Source organism: Diceros bicornis, chromosome 9 (assembly GCF_020826845.1).
Source record: "Diceros bicornis minor isolate mBicDic1 chromosome 9, mDicBic1.mat.cur, whole genome shotgun sequence".
NCBI lineage: Eukaryota > Metazoa > Chordata > Mammalia > Perissodactyla > Rhinocerotidae > Diceros > Diceros bicornis.
Window position 1 is genome coordinate 11,644,557 of NC_080748.1, and position 23,205 is coordinate 11,667,761.

Consider the following 23,205-nt stretch of genomic DNA (forward strand, 5'->3'; position numbering starts at 1 on the left):
CTTTGGGAAGATTGGCAACAGATGTTAGCTCAGGGCAAATCTTTGAAAAAAAAATCAGTAACAAGAAAACTATCATTAAGAAAAAAATTGGCTCTTGATTCCATAACACAGGCTCCTCAAGACATATTTGCTTTCTGGATCATGAGCTTTTGACCAAAGATTACTCATTTTAATGTCTAAGTAGTCCTTACAGAATCCTAGTAGTGACCAAGTGCCTGGTTGATGATGTGCTAGAAGGCCACTCATTTAGAATCTCTGACATGTCAATCAGAACTGGTTTCCTAGCAAGGTACTTGAACTGTTTGTGCCTCATCTAGAAAATGGTAATAATCATAGCATCTGCCTCATAGAAGTTCTATAATAATTAAATGAGATAATACATATAAAGCACATATTAAGCACTTAACATCCTATAGATAAGTGCTTAATAACTTTCAGCTATAAAGAAAATAAAAATAGAAATACTAAGCTGTACAGTCTTCTACTAACCGTAATCTTCTATTTGGCTCTAAGTTGTCTCTAAATACCTATTTTTGTTTTCCTCACTTTACTTATCCAAAGAATTTTTCACATGCACGAGAGGATTTCTTAATAAGACAGCAATCAGTGATCATCTTACATAATTTTCAATAATGAGGACAAGGCATATGGAACATTAAAGGCCTAAGAAAATGGGATAATGTGCACCCATATAACTTTTTAAAAAGTCTGAGTGGAAATCCAAGTTCTTGGATTTTAAGGCCTTGATCTTCAGACATGGAAGGCAGAGTTTCAGGGATACAATGCACATAACACATGCTGAAGACATGCCACGGGAAGAAGACCACCAACAATGAGTCTGTGAAAGTCCATCAGTCTATAACAGTGACAGGGTGTGCCTGTGGTCAATAGGTGGCAGAATACCTAGGCATTAGCCAGGGAAGGTGAGCTGAAGTAGAATGACCAACTGGCTTAACTATTTAGCCTCCATTCAAGAATTCCACGTCAGATCCAAACTTACCTTTCCAATTTTGGTTTTTATTTTTTCTCAGCCCAAATCTGATAAGCCAGCCAAATTACTCTTTAAGCATGTTCTCTTCAACTCCTCAATCCATTCCTATCCCCATGTCACTCTATCACATCTGTGTCCCTCTCCCTTTCCATTTAATAGTCCAGTACTTACCCATCATTAAAGTCACCTAAAGGGACTCAGATCTTACTTCCTCCATGGTGCTTCCCCTAAACTGCAGTACTCACCATCTACCATCCATTGAAACCATGTTGGTTCATTTATTCAACCAGATTATAAGCACCTCCCCGGGAGACTCAGTATAGCATTATGGTGAAGATATGAATAAACAGGAATAATAAACAGGAAACCAGAGACTTGAGTCTAGTCTTGGGCTTGCCATTAACTAGCTATGAAGTGAGGGATAATTATTTATCTTTGAGCCTCAGTTTCTCATCTATAAAACAAGTTCTTTTTTATCTCTAAAATTCCTAAATTCTAAGTGAAATAATCATTCAAAGTGACTAGATCAAGGCATGCTGAGACGGAAATTTGCAGCCTCCATGTCCTCATTTCATTCATTCATCAACTGTAAATGCTTGTGCTTTCTCCTTTATATTCTTGTGGCCTCTCCTTCTTCATCTCTTTTGATTAATCTCCTGTGTCTCCTGCCTAAACATCTATGAGCTTTGTGAGGCCCACTGAGGGCTGAGTGCTTGCTGAGTCCTGATCCAGAAAATTAATCCCAAACAATAAATGAGGGAATGAGACTTCCCTGCAAGAGATCAAATACCCCTGCATGGTGAGAAAGTCACAGAGAGAAACAATTGGCACAAATAAGTGCCAATTAGCTGTTTGGCTTGCCACCCTTGAGAGGTCAGTCTTATTTAGACCTGCTCATCCCATTGGGTTTTATACCCCCTCAAAGGGTCTACTCCCACCTGCAGGTTTTGGAGCCCGAACCACCTGCAGGTCATCACTGGTTCCTGAAGACATTGTGAAATTTGAGTCAAATTCTCTCAATTGCTGCTAACCTCTTTCTCCTTTCCTCTCCCAGTCTCAGTTCAACTCTAACTCAACAACTCTAACTCAACAGGTGGACTCTGTGGGATCACTGGTGATACGAGTAAACCCAATAGGTTAGACAGTGCTCTCCCAAACCTGTCCCCTCAGGGATTTCTGTTCCTTCCTCTGGGAACCCACAGGAATCCACTTTGAGGAGTCTTGTGGGACGCCAATGAAAAGTAACCATATGAAATGCCAACCTCGTTAGCCTCTTTTATTCCATGATCCGAAAACACCTTAGAAATAACTTTCTGAGCTTCAGCTTCCCCTTATGGGGATATTATGTCCATTATGTAGAAGTCTTGTCCAGATTATGGATAATGTATGTAAAGGGATGGACACGGCTTTGGCACTAGAAAGGATTCATTGATTAAATCTATTACAGCTGTTATCATTAAGTAGACACCTGCATTCAAGGTGATAAAACATCCTGTGAGGCTTCTAGAGAAAGTATGAAGAAACAAGGTTTAGTGACTTGAAGCTCATTATAAGGCACTACCTGAGCCATAGTCTAAATCTATCACACCCTTTCCATCTTCTCAATTCAGCAGGTTCTGCTTTTTCACCTAAAAGTGCAGTGAGGTTACATTAAAACCACAGACTAGAGTTCATAGTTCAAGAAACAATCTACTAAGGCAATGGAGATATAACTGAAATGTAGATTTCCAAGAATAGGTACATGTTTTCTAAGTGATTTGTCCTATTTATTTATAACCTAAGGATCTTGTGTCAGGGCATTAGTTTCTAGATTCAGTAATGAAAATGCTCATTCAGTTTTTTAAAAATCCTTTAATATGGCCAAAGAAAATTTGGGAGGTTCTGCCAATCTTCTTAAGGAATATTCCCAAATTGTGCGTCACTACCTCTGGTATTCTTATTTTTGGGAAGCTACACTTTATTTTGCTCAAAAGATCCCTATAAAAACCATCCAGTGTAGACTTCCTATGACTCAGCCTTTTGGTTTAATTTAAACACATAATGAAATGTTTGATAGCAATTACAGGAGACAGTTAATTCATTAGAAACAATTATTCATCAGACTTACTGTATCAAGAGTGGGAAAAAGAGGAAAATCTCACAAAGCATAGAAAAGTGACAAAGAGGCATTTGGCAAATGAACTTGTGCTCTGTTCTCAGGACTTTGTACGAAATATTAATAAGGGCTGTTGTCTGAACATTCACTCTGGGCAGCATGCACTTCCTCATCCAGTAATTATATAACAGAAAGCAAGAAGTTTCTCATTAGTAAGTGCACATTCACTTTGGCTTGTGATGAAAGCCTCCTGTATAAGATGGCCAGATTTATTCGGTTATTTGTTCAAGCTCAAAGTCGTGCTGAAGTGGTCTTTGGTGAAGCGGTCTTCTCTAAAGTCTCCATTTTGATTCAAGGTTTTGTGTGTTGCAAATTAAAATTCTCTGTAGCATGCCTGGCTTGAGTCTGCATACCTATGCACACACTGCACAGAATATATGTCAAGAGACACATGGATACAAATTGTATATATACTTAAAGAGGAGTGTGATAAATATTAAAACATTCGGTATGTGATCATATTTCCAAAAGAGGAGGTCTTAAATTACAGCTTCCCTCTGACATCTGACCTACATTTAGCCCCCAGAATGCACTGACTTTTTTAATGTTGAAATTGTTAAAACTTTCATTTTGTAGCTAGAAAACAGAATATGGGACATAAAACTGTTTCCGCATAAAAAGAATAGACATTCCTTCTGGCAGTCAATTAAATTTGAGTCCTTGAGTACATTTCTAATTAACTACCAATTGTTTTGTTTTTGTCCTGTTAATTTTACATACCCCATTGATGCACAAAACTTTGTTTCTCCCAAATGATCTATCCGTAGCACATCCCTAATGATTCAGGCCTTCTTTTCTTTGCCAATTTGCTGACGTAAACAATAGAGAGATGCAATTAGGCAAGCTCTTCTCAGAGTTTCTAGATGCCTCTGCCTTCCCTTATTTTGTAGGCCACCCGTTCCCCCCCCACCCCCAACACACACACACACAAACGCAGCAAACCACACTTAGTCCTGGTCAGCTGTCTCTAGACTCCCCACAGTACTGCTGGGGCAGATGAAGAGTGTTTCAGAAATGGAACATCAAATTGTGTGGCAGGGAATATTATTTTCTATTAAACTTCTAAAGCATGTAATTATTTGAGGCTACAGATCTGACTTACTTTAGAGTTTTGGAAGCAGTTCCTCGAGATTCCATATATGTCTACTAGATTTTTCGTAGAAAATCCACCATTTTGGCTAAAAGTAATAAGGAATACTCTAGCCCCTCCACGTTACATGAGTTGAGAATCCAAATACATTTTTCGCATTCTGAAGGGACTCACTGGCAAAAGACTAAATAAAGCAAGCATGGCTTTAGGGCTAACTGGGCAAAGTATGATAATGCATTCATTTGTATGGGCTGAACCAACACTGGCAAAGGTAGTCCAGGTTGGCACTGAAGAAAATATGGGTTGACATGATGGTGGAGGAGCCACGCATTTTTTTTTAATGAGTAATTATTAATGCTATAATTACTGAGTCAATTCTGTACCACAGAATACATACCTACATGTAACGCTTTTCTTAGAACCATTCTACTTTTCTATAGTTGACTTTTTCTGTTAATTTGGCACTGATCCTCAGAGTTAATCCTCAGGTCAAATTGCTTTATAATTTATAAGAAGCAGAAGGGAAATATCAGTGTGCAACAATGAGGAAATTATTTCAAGCTTTTTTTGAAAGAAGAAACCATAATTTTAAGTGGTTTTTCTCATTTCACTCATTAATAGCTGTGTATTATAGGAAAGGGGAAGCATGGCAGTTACCATTTACAGAAGGGGAAATTGAAGCACAGATTAAATAACTGGCCAAGGTCACACAGAAGTCAGGGACTGTGCCAAGAATAGAACCCATTTCCTTGATTCCCAGGTCTCTATCCCTGAGACTGTAGAATAGATCTTCTGCAGATACATATATAGATAGAATAAGTAATCACCAATTATTTTTGATCTTATAGAATTACAACATAAATGCTAAAGATAAATAGTGTGTCTTTATGTTTTGCACATGGTTGGTGCCCAATAAATATTTATGTGATAAGTAGATGGCTGACAGTATATTTAGATTGACTACTGATAACACGCAACATGCATTTGTAAGATGTGAGCAGTGTTAACAGAATGTAAGTAGAAGTTTCTCTCTATGAATTTTTTTTGGTCTTCATAGATAGCCAATGAAGAAAATGAGATTTTCACAAAGAACTTAATATATCTAACTTTTTTTCCATTAAAGGACAATAACAGTATGTGTTGCAACTTTATTATAATCAATCATTGTTATTTATTACCTTGAAATTATAATTTGTGATAATTAGATGGAGAGAGAGAATTAAAGCGACCTATGATTTAAAGAATGTATGCTTGGGGCCGGCCTGGTGGTGTAGTGGTTAAGTTCACGCACTCCACTTCGGCAGCCCAGGGTTTGCAGGTTCAGATCCTGGGGGCAGACCTGCACACTGCTTATCAAGCCATGCTGTGGCGGCATCCCACATATAAAGTAGAGGAAGATGGGCATGGATGTCAGCCCAGGGCCAATCTTCTTCAGCACAAGGAGGAGGATTGGCAACAGATGTTAGCTCAGGGCTCATCTTCCTCACAGAAAAAAAAAAAAAAAAAAGAATACATGTTCTAAAAACAAAACTATGATAATCAAAGGCTGCAGGCCTTAAACCTCCCTTAGAAAAGACCCAAACACAATCAACATTGTAAAAGCAGGCCTTAGTTTTAAAAAGAAGAAAAGACAACCTCAGAAGCAACCAGGTAGACTCTGGACACTAACGAGAAAGGTGATCTGAGTTAATGGAGACTGTCAGGAAGGATGACCCAGCAGAAGCCCACTCACTACCCTCATGTTTGTGGGGAGCAGATGGCCTGTCCAGGCATAAAATTCTCCAGGCAGTTACCTGAGGTGCTCCTTGGTATTCAAGTATGCATGAGTAAAAGCAGTCTTTCAACATCTTAGAGTCTTCATGAGAAAATGTAACTGGTGATCTGAAGTACAAACAGATTATGCCAAGACTGTCCTTTCCCCATTCCCTCCTGGGCTTCTCAAATCCATCCCTTCCAATCCCCAAAGAGGGGCCCCTTCCCTCCAGTCCAATATTGTTACTTGTTCCTTTAGAGACCGTCTGCCTTGTAGTGGGCAGCCTTAACCAAACAATATTTCCTAGGAGACAGTACCAGCACTGTGGCAAAGCTCATCAAGGACTATGAGATCAAGACTACCACATTGCATGGATGGTTTAGTAGCCTACTTAGTTCTTCAAAATCCAGAGGGAAGTGAAGTTCTAGAAATCTAATGTGGACTCACTGAGCAGGAGTCAGCTTTCCTACATCCCACTCTGCCCCACCCCAGCCTTAGCCAACCCACAGGTCAGAACCACTTCCTCCCATGACGGGAAACGAATGGGGCATGCTACACAAACTGGGAGTTACTCTATTCCCCCATTATACACTTTTGTTTATTCTTATTTCTACTTTTGCCTCACTTGTCTATATTTCCTTTATTTTCTTCTTCTGAAAAATCATAAATTATCTTTTCCTCAGTTCTACAACCCAGACCTACTAAATTCCTATTTCTAAAGCACAGCAAAATTACATTTACTTTCCACAATTTGTGTGCATTTCTTAGGAATCTTAGGTAAAAATTCTCACTGTTGTGAAACTAGCTCTATAGTGGGCAGAATACTCTTTTCAAGTTCCTTAAAAGTTTTGGAGCCTTATTTAGAGAAGTTTACCTTCTCTAAATTTTATGCTAGCAATAATTACAGCCTTGCATGTCTGTATTTTTCCCAAATACATTACCTCATTTGATCCTCATATTCTCTCTATGAAGTATGTATAATGATCCTTATTTTATATGAACAGAAGCTGTAAACTACACACACGTGAAAGGTACTATAAGCTCAACGGTGTTATGCATGCTCCCTAGGTTTATGTCCATGCTAACATGGAGCAGTTTAGGAATATCTATTTAGAAGTCTCTGCCAGTTGCTGAGGATGAGAAAAGTCCAAAATTCTACCTCATTCATTGTTAGTAACTTATTTTAATGTTATTAAAAATTCAAAAGAAATGTTCTAGCTCTCCTACTACTTTACCATCCAAATATGCAGAAAAGTAAAAGGGGGAAAGATTCTGCTCTATTTCCTCTCAGCTGTTAGGTATATGAGTTTAAAAGTAACCACCCTTTCCCCCTCTCTTCTCTTCCTAATGTTTTATAAGAACAAATTCTAGGTGAATCGAAAAACCACAATGTTGGGGCCGGCCCGGTGGCGCAAGCGGTTAAGTGTGCGCGCTCCGCTGCGGCGGCCCAGGGTTCGCTGGTTCGGATCCCGGGCGCGCACCAACGCACCGCTTGTCAGGCCATGCTGTGGCGGCGTCCCATATAAAGTAGAGGAAGATGGGCACAGATGTTAGCCCAGGGCCAGTCTTCCTCAGCAAAAAAGAGGAGGATTGGCATTGGATGTTAGCTCAGGGCTAGTCCTCCTCACAAAAAAAAAAAAAAGAAACCACAATGTTATCCAGTTAAAACATAGCCCAGCAGTTTACCACATTTTTTTAAAAAAGGAGGAAATTTTTGTTAAATCTATTTATTGCTCTTAATATCCATAAAGATGAACTAGTTTAGCAGTAGTTTTGATAGTTTTAAAATATATTTACATATTTATTGGACTCCAGAAAGCCATACAAGTTGAGTTGTCTGAACTTCTTTAACTTAGATACATTAACCAGCTGACCATATTAAACCAATTAATAATTCTGAGCTACTTAAACACATTCTAACCTCAAAACTAAACTAATACCTTGGTTGTATCCATATATAGATATGTCCTTTAACTAGAGCCTAAAATTTAAATACCAAGAATTATTCTACATATTTAAGAGTAATGTGTATGTATTAATTACCTACTGTCTTTTGATAATCATGCACAGACACCACTATGCAAACATGTTACTATGTAATTCAAAATAAGTAAGATTTTAAAATTCGTACAATAGAACATCCCTTATTCAAATGTCACTAACTAAAATTCCTGTCTACCACTGAATCTAAGTGTTAATCTAAGTATATAAAACATGTGTATAAAGATGTATTTGAAGAATTTTAGTAATTAAAGAGGGCTTCATTTATCTGTCAATTTTAGCATTTACCTGACAGGGTGAAATAGAGTTATTCCATTTGTTTCCTAGTGCACAAAGGTCCCATATATCTTTCTGAAATATTTCTATGTTAAATGTTCTGATTAAACCACCAAGCACCAAATCTGGGTCTGACACAGGTAAGCTACTCAGTCTGCTGACTAAAAAAATGAGAACTTCTTATGGATGTGCCCATTTTCAGCAGGTGATTTCAAGCAACAACATATTTTTTTTAATGAAGCATTCATTAAAAAAAGAAACGAAAGCTTTCATTTCTGATGGGTCTTGTGATTGGTAAAAAAAAAAAAAAAAAAAAAAAAAGAATGCCTTTAGCAAAGAATAAGTCAAATGGCCAATAAATATTTATCGAAGATTTAAGACAGTGCTCTGAGTCTTGAGAGAATTCCAAGAGGAATAAGACATCTTTCCATGTCTTGGAAGGTTACTTATAACATGAGAGAAGGATTCCATACACCAAAAAGAAATCGGAAAAAGAGAGCTAATGTTTACAGAGTTTCACTTCAGCTGACCTCGTTCCCCAAATAATATTTGATTAGCATTATTCAAATCTAACTTTATATTATGTTCTATCACTCATAATTGTTATTTTCTAATATTGTTACAATCCTTGATAGAATTGAAATTTTGATTTTCTATTGTCAAAACAAAAATTAAAAATATCTAAAAAAGGCTATGTTGTTCCATAAAAATTCAACTCTTCACTTTTATCCAAATCTAATAGCTTAAATTATTTAGTTATTTTTAATTTATTTACATGTTAGGTTAGCACAAATATCGAGGCTTTAAAGGGATGAGTCCATATATATGGATGCCTACCCCCAAATTAGCAAAATAATGCAAACTCCCAGAAAGCTCACTTTCTTTTGGGTTAAATATCCACAAGGGTAAGGAAGGTATTCAAGATTTGTAAGTTTTCCATATTCTATTGTTAGAAAATGACAGTTAGATGAGAAATCAGACATCTGTGGAAACAGCTACTTCTTAGGAATTCCGTAACTCACCGGTAACTTTCACTATCAGAATAATATGCCTTAAACAAAGATTAAAACACAAGATGAAGAAGAGTTGAAATTGCAGGAAGAATCTAGAAAACCAAATAGCCACTTCTCTCTGTTTATGCTAGAATTATGTCTTGTTTATTTATTTATTTATTTTTTGGTGAGGAAGATTGGCCTTGAGCCAATACCTGTTGCCAGTTCTCCTCTTTTTGCTTGAGGAAGACTGGCCCTGAGCTGACATCTGTGCCGCTCTTCCTTTAGTTTGTATGTGGGTAGCTGCCACAGCATGGTTTGATGAGTGGTGTAGGTCCGCACCTGGGATCTGAACCCGTGAACCCGGGCCACCAAACCAGAGCTTGCCAAACTCAACCAGTACGCCACTGGGCCAGCCCCTCTTGTTTACTTTTTATCAAGCTAATTTGTTTTTGTTTTTCTTTTTTTAAATAACAGTTCTCCCAAACTCTCTGCAAGTAGAGTTAAAAGCAACAAAGAAAATATTTTGGCATAATGATAATCCTTGGGCAGTCTCAATATCTTATTGTGGCACCTATCAATTCTATTCCTGTTCTTCAAATTAGCTCCCATGAACTATCATTAGTATCATTCCTCTAGACTAAACAAAAATGGAAAAAAAAGCAAACAGGGCTCAGTGATCAACAGGATGCAAGGAAACACTGCACAGTTAACAGGGTAGAGATGTATTCATTCAGCAAATACACAGTGAGCATCTACTGTGTGCCAGCCACTCTGCCAGGCTCTCAGTCAGCTTATAGCCTAGAGAAAAGACAAAGGCATGCACACCTAGTGACGTAACAATGGTGTAAACAAGGTGCTGTTCATACTGAGGAGGGAGTCTGAATGAGGCAGTCAGGAGGGTTTGCAGAGAAGGTGACATAAGAGCTGAGTGTTGGAGGATAAAGAAGGACTTCTTAGGAGGCAGAAAATGGGTGGAAGTGCATTTCAGACAGATGGAAAAGCAGGAGCAAAGCCTATGAAAGGTAGTTATCATCAGTGTTGGGAAGATCTCACATCATATCCAGTGTTTACAAAATGAGAAATGGGAAGACCAGTGTAACTGATGTAGTGCTGTACCAAAGTCTGGGGGTCCTCAATTGGAAAACGAGATGAGTTCCAACCTGAGTTCCGAATAACCGCTCACAGGGTAATCTTAATTCTGTCCCTGTTCTCCTAAAACTATAAACTAGAGAGAAAAATTATGAAATGGTTAGAAATGGGTAAGAAAAAAGAGTAGATATTGCCTACCTCTTCCTGAGGCAGGGAAAGCCTTTGCTCCAAATATACTGCACATCCCATCCACAAACTCCCATCTGTGTCTATTAAAGAATCTTGAGTCCAGGTATCAAAAAGTATTTAAAAGTTATTCAAGAAATTAACTGTTCCTACCTTGCTTTAGAATGATTATAGTTACAGGGATGCCAGAACCACTTGACTGTAGGTTGAGGGATACCATAAATGGTACAAGTCAGGGTTTGTCTGCTGCCCAGTGGGTAGAGAGTCGGGTCTGGAAATGATGACAGGGCCTTTTCGTAAATCTGGGGTTTCACTGGAAAGGAGATAAAGATCAGGATAGAGGTCAAGAACTGTTCTAATGACTTTCTCCTGGGCCACAACATGAAGGACCACATTCTCACTGGTTTTGATGTCAGGGAAGCAAACACATCAACAAAAATTAAACCTGCATACTTGTCATTATAATGCCAATTTTTAAAAAAGTAGAAGTGTTTTGAGAACATTACATTGATTCCATGGTATGTACATTATGATTACAATCATAAAAAATCATATTGCTTACGGAAAATAACAAGCCAACATGAAATAGTTATGATGGAGGCATAAGTGGTTTTTAAAATATTTAAAATTTTGTTTTCTTTCATGTTATTATACTGACTTTTGATTTATAAATTTTCATTAATTTTACCCCTACCAGTACCAGAAGAAAGTATGAACAGTAAACTTACCATTTACAATTAGAGTAGCCGTGAGGTTTTTAAACACATTTGACTGCTTTATGCCCAGCAAGATTGTATAATCCCCTGCGTCTTCTGCAGTTACATCTTTGATAATTAATGAATAGCCATGAACCAAATATCGAGCAGATTTCTCAGTCACAGGTAACCCATCTTTTAACCTGTGGGTAAGAGTATGATCAGTATAAGTCATTTCACACCTCCTCTCAGATGTCACTTTAACACTGTCATTAAAGTTTGTTAAGCTCAAGTTTATATGTTTCAAGACTGATCTTCAACATCCATTTAAAAAATTTAGACACTAACTTTTCAGCAAAGCCAGGTGTGATTTTTAGATTGGGTAACACTTCATATTTATTGGCAAAGAGGAAGAAGTAAGCTAAAGGAAGAAAGAAAAGTGATAGTTTAATGTACCCACAGGGATACTGGTCGCCATTGTGACTTAAGTATTAACCCAGAAGCACCAGCTGATTCCATCCGAGATGTTTTTCAAAGTTTTCCGTGAGGCTCCATCAGCAATACAAGGGCCATTGTAAGTCAGATCAACTAGATCACTTCTCCAGATAAAAATAAAAATAGACTTTTCTATTGTGGTCTCATGTGGAGTTCTTATTAGTTATATAAATGGTCACACCAGTTGTCCCTTTCATAAGCTATAGTGAAATCAAGATTATCAAGATTTTTCCCCTGAGGAAGAATAGCTAAGGCACAAAAGTCACAAACAAAAGGTATAAACTTAAAAAAAAACTTTTTAACTTTAAATATAGAATCAATGCCTAGATATCATGCAATTGCATACAGAACTGAGAGTCAGGAGGCCTGAATGCTTGACCTGGTTCTGCCACTGTGTGCTGCACACGTGACTTATCTGTTTGAGCCTCAGTTTCCCCAGATTTTCTAGAGTTTCTCAAAGATCTCTTTTAACTCTAAAATTTTATTATTTCATTAAATTGCACAGTTCAAGTGAGCATTTTTAATCTGTTAGGAGGTGATTGTGTTCTGTATAAGGGTATAATATTGGGAATGGTATTAGTTCATCTTCATGCATGTGTTACATAGTTCTGCAAACAAATTCCCATTACCAGCGGAGTCTCAGTTCCAAAGCAGTTAAAATAAGTAAGCTCTATTTTGTGATTACAAATATCATTTTAGGATTACTTTAAATTACTTCCTATTAACAAGTCAGTATTTTCAAAAATGGATTGATTTTTTTTGTTTGTTTGTTTTAGGTCCTTCCTTGCTACTTAGTTATTGAAGAAATTAGCCCAGTTTAATAGATGGGGATACTCTCAGATACGGAAAAATGGAATGTCCCTCCAAGAGTGATTAAATTTCTATTAAGGAATAATGTTCACTCATAGGAAATTTACTACTAAACTTTTTAGATAGTATGAAACAAAAAAATCTCTTTTCTACTATGACAGCTTGAAGAGGCATAGCACAGAGTTTAATTTTCACTTTAATTCCCTGTTAACTATTTGAGGAAACTGAAAACAAACACTACACTCATATGATATTGAAAGCAAAATAAGCTCTGGTTGAGCAGATCCTAAAATGGCACCAGTTCCATATTGTATGGGTTGTTTTCCTAATCAGTTTTGTACTATACTCTTTGTTTAAATGCAATGGCTTGAGCCAAAGATACTGGTGTTTAAAAGTGATTTAACAAAATGACTGCAGATTATAAACAGATTACATTGTTTTACATCAGATGGTGTACTAGCATTAAAAAACACTGCTTAAGGAATTTCTGAATATGCAAACTTTGAGCCAAAAAAAATTTAATTAGTTCAAGTAGGTCCATTCATCTACTCCTGCAACTGAATGAGTCTTGTCTCTATTAATGTTTGTTTAATTTTAAGACAGGACTAGAAATTTCAACCCAGCTGTATATAGAAGAAATATTTTCAGATAGTAAAAGAATTATTTTCCTCATTACAAGGGCCCACTTCTTCAGGGTTAATAGAGCATGTTACATATTCAAGATGCTTCCTAGTCATTGCCCAACATATTCCCTTCAAAGGATGTTGACATCATAGGAAGGTTTAGAGATGCAGAAATTTAGTCACAGTGAGTGAATGAGCACTCAAAAAACCCTACCCCTTGCTTCATCCTGTTACATTATTTCCTTTCTCCTCCAGCCCTTCTTCCTACCTACTCCACTCCCAGCCCAGAAACCAACACAGTTCTTAGCTCTCCACTGCTGTCTAGGAAACTTATCTCGATATTTTTTCAGGAATTCAAGTCATGGAGCTCCTGCATCTTCTACTTACAAAGCATATCTTAAACTGATATGAAAATAATTATGGTCCTACCATACAACTTCTGGTGAGGGAAATGCCTTCACTTTCATAGATAGCCGGTAAGACCGCTTGCCAGCTACAGTTTCCAGCACCTGCTGTTTTCGGTGTTTCACAGTGATGAATGCTTTATCTTTGAAAGGAGAAGTGATAAATACATTAGAAAAGACTATATTTATGTAAACAAAACCCAAAAAAAAACCCAACTCCCTGCCTCATTAAAGGAGGGTGCAACCAATGAATAAATAAACAGCTGAATTATGATCAAGCCTATCAATGAGCCCAAATATTGAACAATGAATAAAATAATTTAAAAGTACCCTAACTAGTGGAATACTTTCAAATCAAATGGTTGCAAGTCCCAGGGACATAAAAACAGTGGCAGAGCAACAGAAAGTGAAACATCTGAAATATCTATATCACAATAACAGAAATAGAAAAAGATACTTGTAAAAATCTAGCTGGCCAATATGAGTACAATGGGAGAAGGTTGCTCCAGGCATCCTAAAACAACTAATTTGATATAAAAAAACCAACTGGAGAAAATCAAAAGAATATCAAAGGCCATTGATAGAGTTGTTCCACAGTTTCTGCTCCTCATACTGTGTTTCTTTTCAACAGTGGAAATAAATGAGATTTTTAAGGATTCTAAAGAGGTCTAAGTATTATCTTTACATAATTTTCCTATTGGAATCAAGGAACAATATTAGGATTTCACGAGAGTAAAACCAGGTATAAAATAGCATCAATTCTAAATAATTTATCACACCATATTTTTATTTTTCTGAATCATAGTAGTACCTGAGAAATTTCCCAGAGAAAATAAAGGTAAAACTGATCATATTTTTCTGTTTTGTTTATATGGAACACTAAATAAGTAATTTCATATAGATTATAATATGATCTAACTGAATTGTTAACCACAATAAACTTATAAGGAAAAGATTCTCTGTCCAAGAGATTGGATTGGTGGTTACCAGAGGGGAAAGGGGGAGGGAGGAGGGTGAAAGGGGTAATTTGGCACATGTGTGTGGTGATGGGTTGTAATTAGTATTTTGGTGGTGAACATGATGTAATCTGTGCAGAAATAGAAGTACAATGATGTACACCTGAAATTTTTACAATGTCATAAACCAATGTTACTGCAATAAACAAAAAATTAAAAAAAAAAAAAGATTCTCTGTCCAATTCAAAAGTATTAAATTTAAAGAGCACTTAATATGATTTGCTTTTTGGCAGGGGTAGGAGGGGGACAAAGTTGTATTCATTCATGACAGTGTACCTCTTGGCCAAAAGAAAATTTACTTGTCTTATACAATTCCCCAAATCCATAATGATTTGAAAGCAGAGCATGAGTTGCTTACCATATATATGCACTGAGGTGTTAACAGATTTGAATGATGGGCCACTCTTTACATGACAAGTATAAAGTCCTTTGTCTTTGTTCTGCACTTTGTCAATAGTAAGAACACTGTAGAATACATTGGTATGGGAATTGCGTTGGTCAATTCGTTGCCTTATAGAGGCTCTCTTATTTGTCTAGAAAGAAAGTGTATAACAAATGTAGAAGTAGTAATTGTTCATGCTTAAAGTTATAACATTTCTCAGATTAATACTGAGATCAATATTTTATGCTAAGAAGCAAACCCACCTAGATCAAACATCTGTTTGGAAACTACATCTCTGCCTAGATGTGTTTCAAATATGTGCCATAGGAGCATTTATTTAGCACTTCATTTTCTTCAAGTAGACTTTCACATACACTATCTCAATCGTTTCTCACAACAACCCAGTGACATTGGCAGGATTATTGCCCTTTTACAGATGAAGAAACTGAAGCGTCAGAGACACTGGCCAAAGCAGGCTGGGAACTCAAGTCTTTGAGTATAAATCTAGCGCCTTCCCTCTAGCACACACCTCTCTAAACAGTGACCTGTTCTCTAGGCATAGATATCTCACACAGACTCAGACAATAATTGTTGGTAGTATCTGGCTCAGTGACAGTGTTTCTCTTAATAAGTTATCATGTGAGTTTTCTTTTGCTTCCTTATTAGAAATGAAGGAAAAAATAATGAGTCCTGGCTACACCTACTAAGGGGTAATAATCTTAGTTTCATTATTTCACTATTTGAGCAATGCTCACCAATTTCTGCTAATCGCACTAAACGGATCTGGGGACATGCAAAGCTATCGAAAGGTTGAGCTAACACTTGAGTGGGGTGGGGAGGTTGTCCCGTGTTTGCTTCAGGGAAGGCCAAGAGCAAGCCTCCAGGCTCGGCAGTGTGAACTGGCCACAATGACCAGCTCCTGGTTTGAGAAGACGAGATCACATTGCCTTTTCCTTTAATTGTTCCTTCCTCTTTTTTTTATTGTTACATTTTATAACACATAATATGTTATTTCCTTCTCTCAATCCTTCCCCATGAGGAGGCATGAAAAAAAGACTTTGGAAGCTGTCCAGAACTGATCTTTGGGTCGCCTGAACTTAGCTCTCCTCTGTGCCATATCTAATAAACTTCCACCCACCTGTCCTTTTATTGCTCTCTTGGAACAGACACACGTTTAGGGCATTTTCTTCATTCTTAGCAGTAACCAGAAAGAAAATGTCAATCATCACCATCAAAAATCAGAGACTTAGTCCCCTAAATAACAGACTGAGGAACTTTCAGCAACTCTGTTTACGTAGTTATTACTTCTCTCTTCTCCCTTTGAGAATTCTTTGCTTCCGAAGTTTGAGTAATGTTGGTATTTTTTCTGCCTTGGAAAACAACTGATCCTGGATTTCTGAACTGCTTTGTCTAGTACTGTAGCCATCAGTCACATGTGGCTATTTAAATTAAAATTAAACAAAATGAAAAATTCCGTTCCTTAGTCACACTAGCCACATTCCAAGTGCTCATTAGCCATATGGGGCTAGTGGTTACTATATTGGACAGCAGAGACATAGAATATTTCCATCACAGAAAGTTCTATTGGACAATACCATTTTAGAAGGCTACTGGCATTCAATAGATATATTATCGTATTCTTACTTATAGTAGCAATACTAACAGGATAAAAGTTTCTTCCCTCTTGGCAATTATTGAGAATATTTGATTTCTATCAAAACTCATAGGGGCCGGCCCAGTGGTGTAGCAGTTAGGTGTGCGTGCTCTGCTGCCTTGGCCCGGGGTTCGGATCCCGGGAGCACACTGACGCACGGCTTGTCAGGCCATGCTGTGGCGGTGTCCCATATAAAGTAGAGGAAGATGGGCAGGGATGTTAGCCCAGTGCCAGTCTTCCTCAGCAAAAAGAGGAGGATTGGTGAGGACGTTAGCTCAGGGCTAACCTTCCTCACATACACACACAAAAAAACTCATAAAATATTGCTACAAGTCGTAGCATTTTTATTTAAATGAAACAATACCACTTTGTAGAAAATATTTTATGACTGATGAGTCCTTAATGTGTCCCTACAGGGCACTTGTTACACCTTTTTGTTGCTAAGTTATTCTATTTCCATGGCAAGAAATCTTGATGAAAAACAACAATAGCTTGGGGCTGAAGCATTAATCTTTCAAACATAATTTAATCATAAGTTAACTTTGTGATTGGGCAATATGAATGACATAACAAATGACTGTACTTGGGATTTGCTGCATAAATCATACTGACACACAAGAAATTGGGACTGGAACGACTGTCAAAAGTTTCTTAACAGTTTATCATAGATTCCCCATCTACACACTTTTAAAATCATAATTGTTTGCAAGGATGTTTAATTTGAATAAGGGAACTCAACTCAGTCTTCATTCTTCTCATTTTTCTGAAGGACAGAATTGCTCCTTTGTTACTAAACAAATGGAATACTGGATGGCTAGGTTGTAATATCTGTTCCAAACATGCTCCAATCAGGTGCCTCACTGTCTGCCAGTATCTTAAATTAATGCACTGACAACAACTTTTTGTTGTTGTTGTTACAAAAGATAGTCCCTGCCTGGCACTTAGTGATAAATTTCTCTCTCATCTCTAAATCCTAGAGAATAGTTTCCAAGGATGAAACAATCCCCGTTTCCACCCAGAATCATGCAATAGAAATACCAGCCTATACACTTCAAAACAAAACCTCCAGACATCAAAAGACCGTATCTATGCATATCATACTCATGAGATGTCAGGCAAGGAAAGCACCCAGACCAAACCCAAAGCTTCTTTGTTGACTCAGACTGCCACAGGAGTCAGAATATTCTGATTTTTCTCACCTCAAAAACTCAGTGGCATTTCACTTGTTACAAATAAATACTATCCTACAGAAGAAATAGAAAAATTGGTCACTCACTTCACCAGGGTAACTCCAGGTCATTTGAACTCGAGTATTTAAGGGAGTGGTAGCAGTACAGTTGAGGGTGAGACTATGGCCTCTGAGTAACTTGACTGGGCTTGGTGTGCGGATTTGGACGTCTATGATTGTATTGGCTGCAAGCATAAGAAATAACATTTTTTTAAAAATCAAGGTTTCATTAAGCAGATAAACCGTTGAGCATTTTGGCTTATGTTCATGCCTTTAGAACATCACTTACTTTGTCGATATGTGAGATAGTTTGTCTTGTACAAATGTCCGTTGACTGTTGTTTCACAGGTCAGAAGCCCTATTTCTTTGTATGTTGCATTTGATATTATAAAACCCTTCCTACTGTCCCAGGTTATTCTTTTTCCATCAGGGATCAGAGTATCAAGTGGAAACTGAAAAGGAAGAAACATGCTTTAACAAAATCTTGTTAGCACTGTGGCAATACTATTTCACTAATAATTTGTGAAAACATAATTTTCATCTAAAATGAAAATAGTACAGCTAAAAACTCCAGTTTGTTATAATTGGTTCTTTAGTTTTCTTTGCATATAGCAAGATATACATTCATTATAATAAATTATAGTAATTGTGGTAATTTATCATCAACCTTAGCAACAAGCTCTACCCACCTAGGATAGACCTAGTTGTCATGTCAGACTTCTAGTGGGAGCCCCTATCTCTTTGGCCTTTGGGAATCTTGGTCATAAACTGGCCTGATACTTGATAGAGAAACCAATTAGTATTTTTTTTAGTGGGGCTGCCAAGTTATCCTCTTGAGTCTCATCATCTGGAGCTTTTAACAAGCCATAACTTGTCCTCCCACTTTGTATGATTTACTAAAGAGGTAGCTGCCTTAAAAGGACTATAAATAACTCCAGGTCCTCCAAGAGTCGCAGCATTAACTTGGCACTCACTGGGGTTATCATTCTGAGAAGGCTGAGGGTATCAGCTCTGCCTCTGGGAGGGAAATTCCCAGAAGCTGAGGCCGCTGACAGTAAAGACAGCCGCAAACAGATGTGGGGGCCAGAGACATTGTTATGAATAAAGTGCTCTCGGATTCTTAGAAGTATTCCCAAACACAGAGAGTCCAAACAGAAGAAAAGAATCCATGATTTGATTCTCCCCTTATGCCTTCTTCTGGACACCAAGGACTTAATTTTTAAAGACTGCAATATAAACAGTCTACCTTGGGATCAGACTTTATAAAGACTCATTGCTCCATAGAGTGGCCCAGGCAAACTCCCCTGATGCCAGATTGCCAGCCCAATTTCAGCGGCAGTACATTCTGACTACCACTAATACTTATCCCCAGTTGGAGAAGGAAAAAAAAAAATCAGATTACCTCCCTGCAACAGATTATAAAGGAAAGGCCAAACTGCCATAAAGTGTCATATCTTTTCTGTCTTCTTTTAAAAAGTACACCTTACATCACTCTATGTATCTGTTATTGTTTATTTATATTGCTTGTTGAAGGAGCTAATCTGGTGGGAATTTGTGATCCTATGGCAGAAATTTCTATTCCAAAAGTCACTAGTGCCCTCTCCCAGGGAATGTGTCTGTCCTGGTATATGTTACCAGAGTGTTACTTGGGTCTGAAATGAATCGCACCCTGTTTTTGAAGAACTGAAAGCAACTGAAAGATGCATTTCATGTTTTAGTAAATCAGGATTCTGTCTGTAAACTTAGGAATGCCCTGCATTCAGTGGGGAAAAAAGAACCTTCTCTTCTAATTTGATGCAAACTATTAAGGGAAAAATTCAGAAAAATTTAAGTCAGGAATTGAAATCTATGATGCTTTAAAAACATGTGAAAACAAACACGTGCTGAATCTAAAAGAAAGGTTTGCTGATGGACTTCTTCAGCACAACTTAAAAATATATTAAAATTTCCTCTAAAATATTTCTCTTACTCTAATCTATCCATTACTGCCACTAGTAGTATTCTGTTGACAAAGTAACTGTATTTCTAGCTGACAAGAGCTAAAATAGCAAAAGACTATATAGCTCCTCAGCTGTGGTGGTGCCGCATGTGTCATAAAGAGGCAGACAGACGGGCAGTACTGGACAGGGGGCCTGTCTCCAGCTAACGACGGCTCCGCCACGTTAGGCATGGGAAAAGGAGAGGGAGGGGACAGCAAATCAGAAGAAAAAGGACAAGAAGAGAAATGTAAGGGAAAGATTTTATATTAATTTCATGTCAGCATACATATGTAATAGGTTAGAATATTTTCAATATTTACATGGCAAGCCAAAATCCCTGTTAGCTGTTAGAACTTTATGCTTCTGTCTTTTTTTTTTTTTTTTTGGTATTATAGATCTTAGGTAGAAAACAGAGAAAATAAGCTTTTCCCCCCAATTTTTTTACATGTGGGAATTTGGGAATGTCCCTTACAACAGACAAGTGATCTGCATTAGGGCAAAAAGGCAAGGGGCTTGCATGAAACAGAGAAGTTCCATGTCCCCATGGCTTGTTCCATATGAATCATATAGCTATTATTATCTTGGAGTAATGCCATGCTATTGAAAACATCACTTGGTAATAAATAAAGTATTGGGTAGTAAACTGTTAGATAAATTTAATAATAGCTAACCCTTGAATAGGGCTTACCTTGTGTCAGAAGCTGTTCTAAGTGCTTTCCATATGTCACCTCATCTAGCCTTCCTAAGAACCATGTGAGGTGGGAGCTATTGTAATCACTCTCCTCTCTCAAACAAGGAAGCTGAGGTGGAGAGGGGTTTGATAACTCGCCAGTTTGTCCAGCAGGTAAGTGGTAGGGTGGTAGTGCAGGCAGTGTAGCACTGGGCTCTGCTCTTAACCACCCTCATCTTCCTCCTCTGCAAACTAAAACATTGGCAAAGGGTGGCAAGAGCACCAAAGGAGAAGTCAAGAGATCAGTGCCAATGCCCAGTATGGCCCGGGAAGTCCCTAACTCCCTAGGAACCTCAGTTTTTTCTTCCACCGATTGAGTTAGACTCCTGTGGTGTTTCCAGCTCTGACATACAATGATTTTTATGTTTTCTGGCGATGATGCACAGATGTAATGGAAGCCCAAACCTGTCACTGATGGACTATAATGAGGGCTTAAATCAAATCAACAATGTAGGAAAGTGAATGCAAGGGGAGAAGACAGGAGACACCTCCATCACGTTTCAGGATTCAGGGTCAATAGGTGATACTGAAAATCACTCTAAACTTTTCCAACTTGACTACCACCACGAGCAAACACTTCCCAAGGACCTACTATGTGCTGGGCAGTGCTAGATGCTGCCTTGGGACAGCCTTAACTTTTCCTTTTAAAGCTCTATGCTCTTAGGATTCACTACAGTTTTCCATTTGGGGAGTTTTTATCCAATTCTTAGTCTTAGCATCCCCTAAACTGTTATTGCTGATGAATTAGCTGGAACAAAACATTTTAGTTTTTGTCTTTATTAATTCTACTTAAATCTTTTCCCTTCTCCACATGCACAATTTACAACATAATATGAAGAAAAATCTCATTTATAGCTTTCTTTCCCCATTTTTCTTAAGAGGCTAAGTTTGGATGCCCAGCAGGAGATAAGCTTTTTGTTACTAGGAACTTCCCAACTCAAACCAAAGGTGGTGGCTCCATATGCATTAAGCAAGAGCTCTTAAATGCCTGGAGAATCAGGCACCCTGCCTGACAGTTCTGTCTTTAGCAAAACTCTGGATTAACCACTCTCTAACAAGTTATTAAATAGTGTAAGCAATAGAATTGGTTTTTCTTACATTTGCACACACTTGGATTTATGGCAATATATAAAATTTTTCATGATTTTAGTTATTTCATTATTCACATAGATTTATGCTTAAGACATTATCATTTTATTCCATTTAAATACATGCATGGGTGTAACCTCTAGCACTTATACTTTACAGTAAAAGGATGTTGCAGAAAAGTCCACTGAGAAGCCCAAATGTCTGTAAGAAAGTTATTCTAGAGAGTAAAAATGACTAAAAATTCATTATACTCAATTGGAGTAAAAATATTCTGAGAGTAGCATTGCTCAGTTTTACCTTTTTTAAAGTAACAGTGATGTTAGGTGATGTGACCCGGCAGGGAATGACGATCTCCCTTCCTTCAGTCATATATATAATTTCAGGTATTTCACTGTGCATCTCTAAGAAAGGTCTACCTGTATCTGAATGAGAAGAAAATGAAAAATATATATATATAAATGATTGTATTACGAACATCTAGACACTGTAGCTGGTGAGGCAATATGGGCACTGCCATAGTCACAGCATTCTCCCCTTATGTAATCCATAAATTCACATTGTTGTCTCTGAATTTGGCCCTCTGTGTTTCTACCCAGAAAAAGAATGCTTCTCTAATAAAACCTAATTCCTTATTCAGGTCTTGGCCTTCAATCAGATTGCCCTGATGCCCTAATATGCAGTTGTGATATGGGGAGGGGGATGGTGTTTAGACCAATATGGGAAAAAGCCATAAAAGTGCAGTGAGAGGGAAAGGAGAATATTCTGCATAAACTTCTTACCACAGCTATGCTAAGTAGCCTCAGGAAGCGGCCTCCAGAGCCTTTGTAAGAAGTCAAAGGGGGTGGGTGCAATGGTCAACTGCCTTTGGAGCACAGATGACAGCAGACAGAGGTGATGCAGAGGTGTCAAGTTGGAGAGAGGCTTAGCATTTGAATGACAGAAGCATGACTTTTGAAGGTTTTCTAGACCTTTCCTGGCAGACTAATAATGAATGAGAAGGTGTGAGCTACTTAGGGAGGGGGGAGGCTGGAGAAGCAGTGATGAATACTGCATTTATTTCACATGCATATTAGGTCTGTTTCTTTAGTATGCACTGCATATCTACTAATAGCAAAGCATGTGCAAGTGCGTGCAAAGAGGTCTAGAAAAGGCTTTAAGTAATCACCAAGATCCCACCCTTAAAAAGTATGGCATTTGGCCAGACTCAGAGGCCAGAAGGATTCAAACCACCTGTTCTGTTTCCCTGTAATTCCTCTGGGGAGCAGAATGAGCATCAGATCCTTTTAGAAACATTCTCACAGTCGACCATGCCCTTGCCCTCAGGAATCTACTGACATCCTCAGGCAACAGTCTCTTCAGGAGTTCCTATGTTCTCATCGTCTCCCTTTGGCTCCAGCCTTATATGCCCAGATGGAAAGAATTCCTGTGTTAACGCTCTCCATCTGGACCTGCAAGACTAACTAGGCCCCCACCTGCTTGCTGTAGTTCAGGAAGCTCATTCTAGGTGCTTAATGGAGAATGAATTGGAGAGAAACAAGAGCAGGAAGTAGGCAGTGGTTGCCAG

General features: G+C 37.9%; 1 protein-coding gene across 1 annotated transcript in view; it reads right to left on the reverse strand.

The window, feature by feature from the left end:
• FLT1 (fms related receptor tyrosine kinase 1) overlaps positions 1 to 23,205 on the reverse strand; it is a 183,103-nt gene that overhangs the window by 115,961 nt on the left and 43,937 nt on the right. The window contains exons 4-10 of the mRNA XM_058547936.1: positions 21,939 to 22,063; positions 18,133 to 18,295; positions 17,892 to 18,028; positions 14,938 to 15,112; positions 13,589 to 13,706; positions 11,265 to 11,434; positions 10,690 to 10,849 (exon numbers count right to left, since the gene is read on the reverse strand). Of these exons, the coding sequence (XP_058403919.1) occupies positions 10,690 to 10,849; positions 11,265 to 11,434; positions 13,589 to 13,706; positions 14,938 to 15,112; positions 17,892 to 18,028; positions 18,133 to 18,295; positions 21,939 to 22,063 (1,048 nt within the window). The remainder of the gene's footprint in view (positions 1 to 10,689; positions 10,850 to 11,264; positions 11,435 to 13,588; positions 13,707 to 14,937; positions 15,113 to 17,891; positions 18,029 to 18,132; positions 18,296 to 21,938; positions 22,064 to 23,205) is intronic.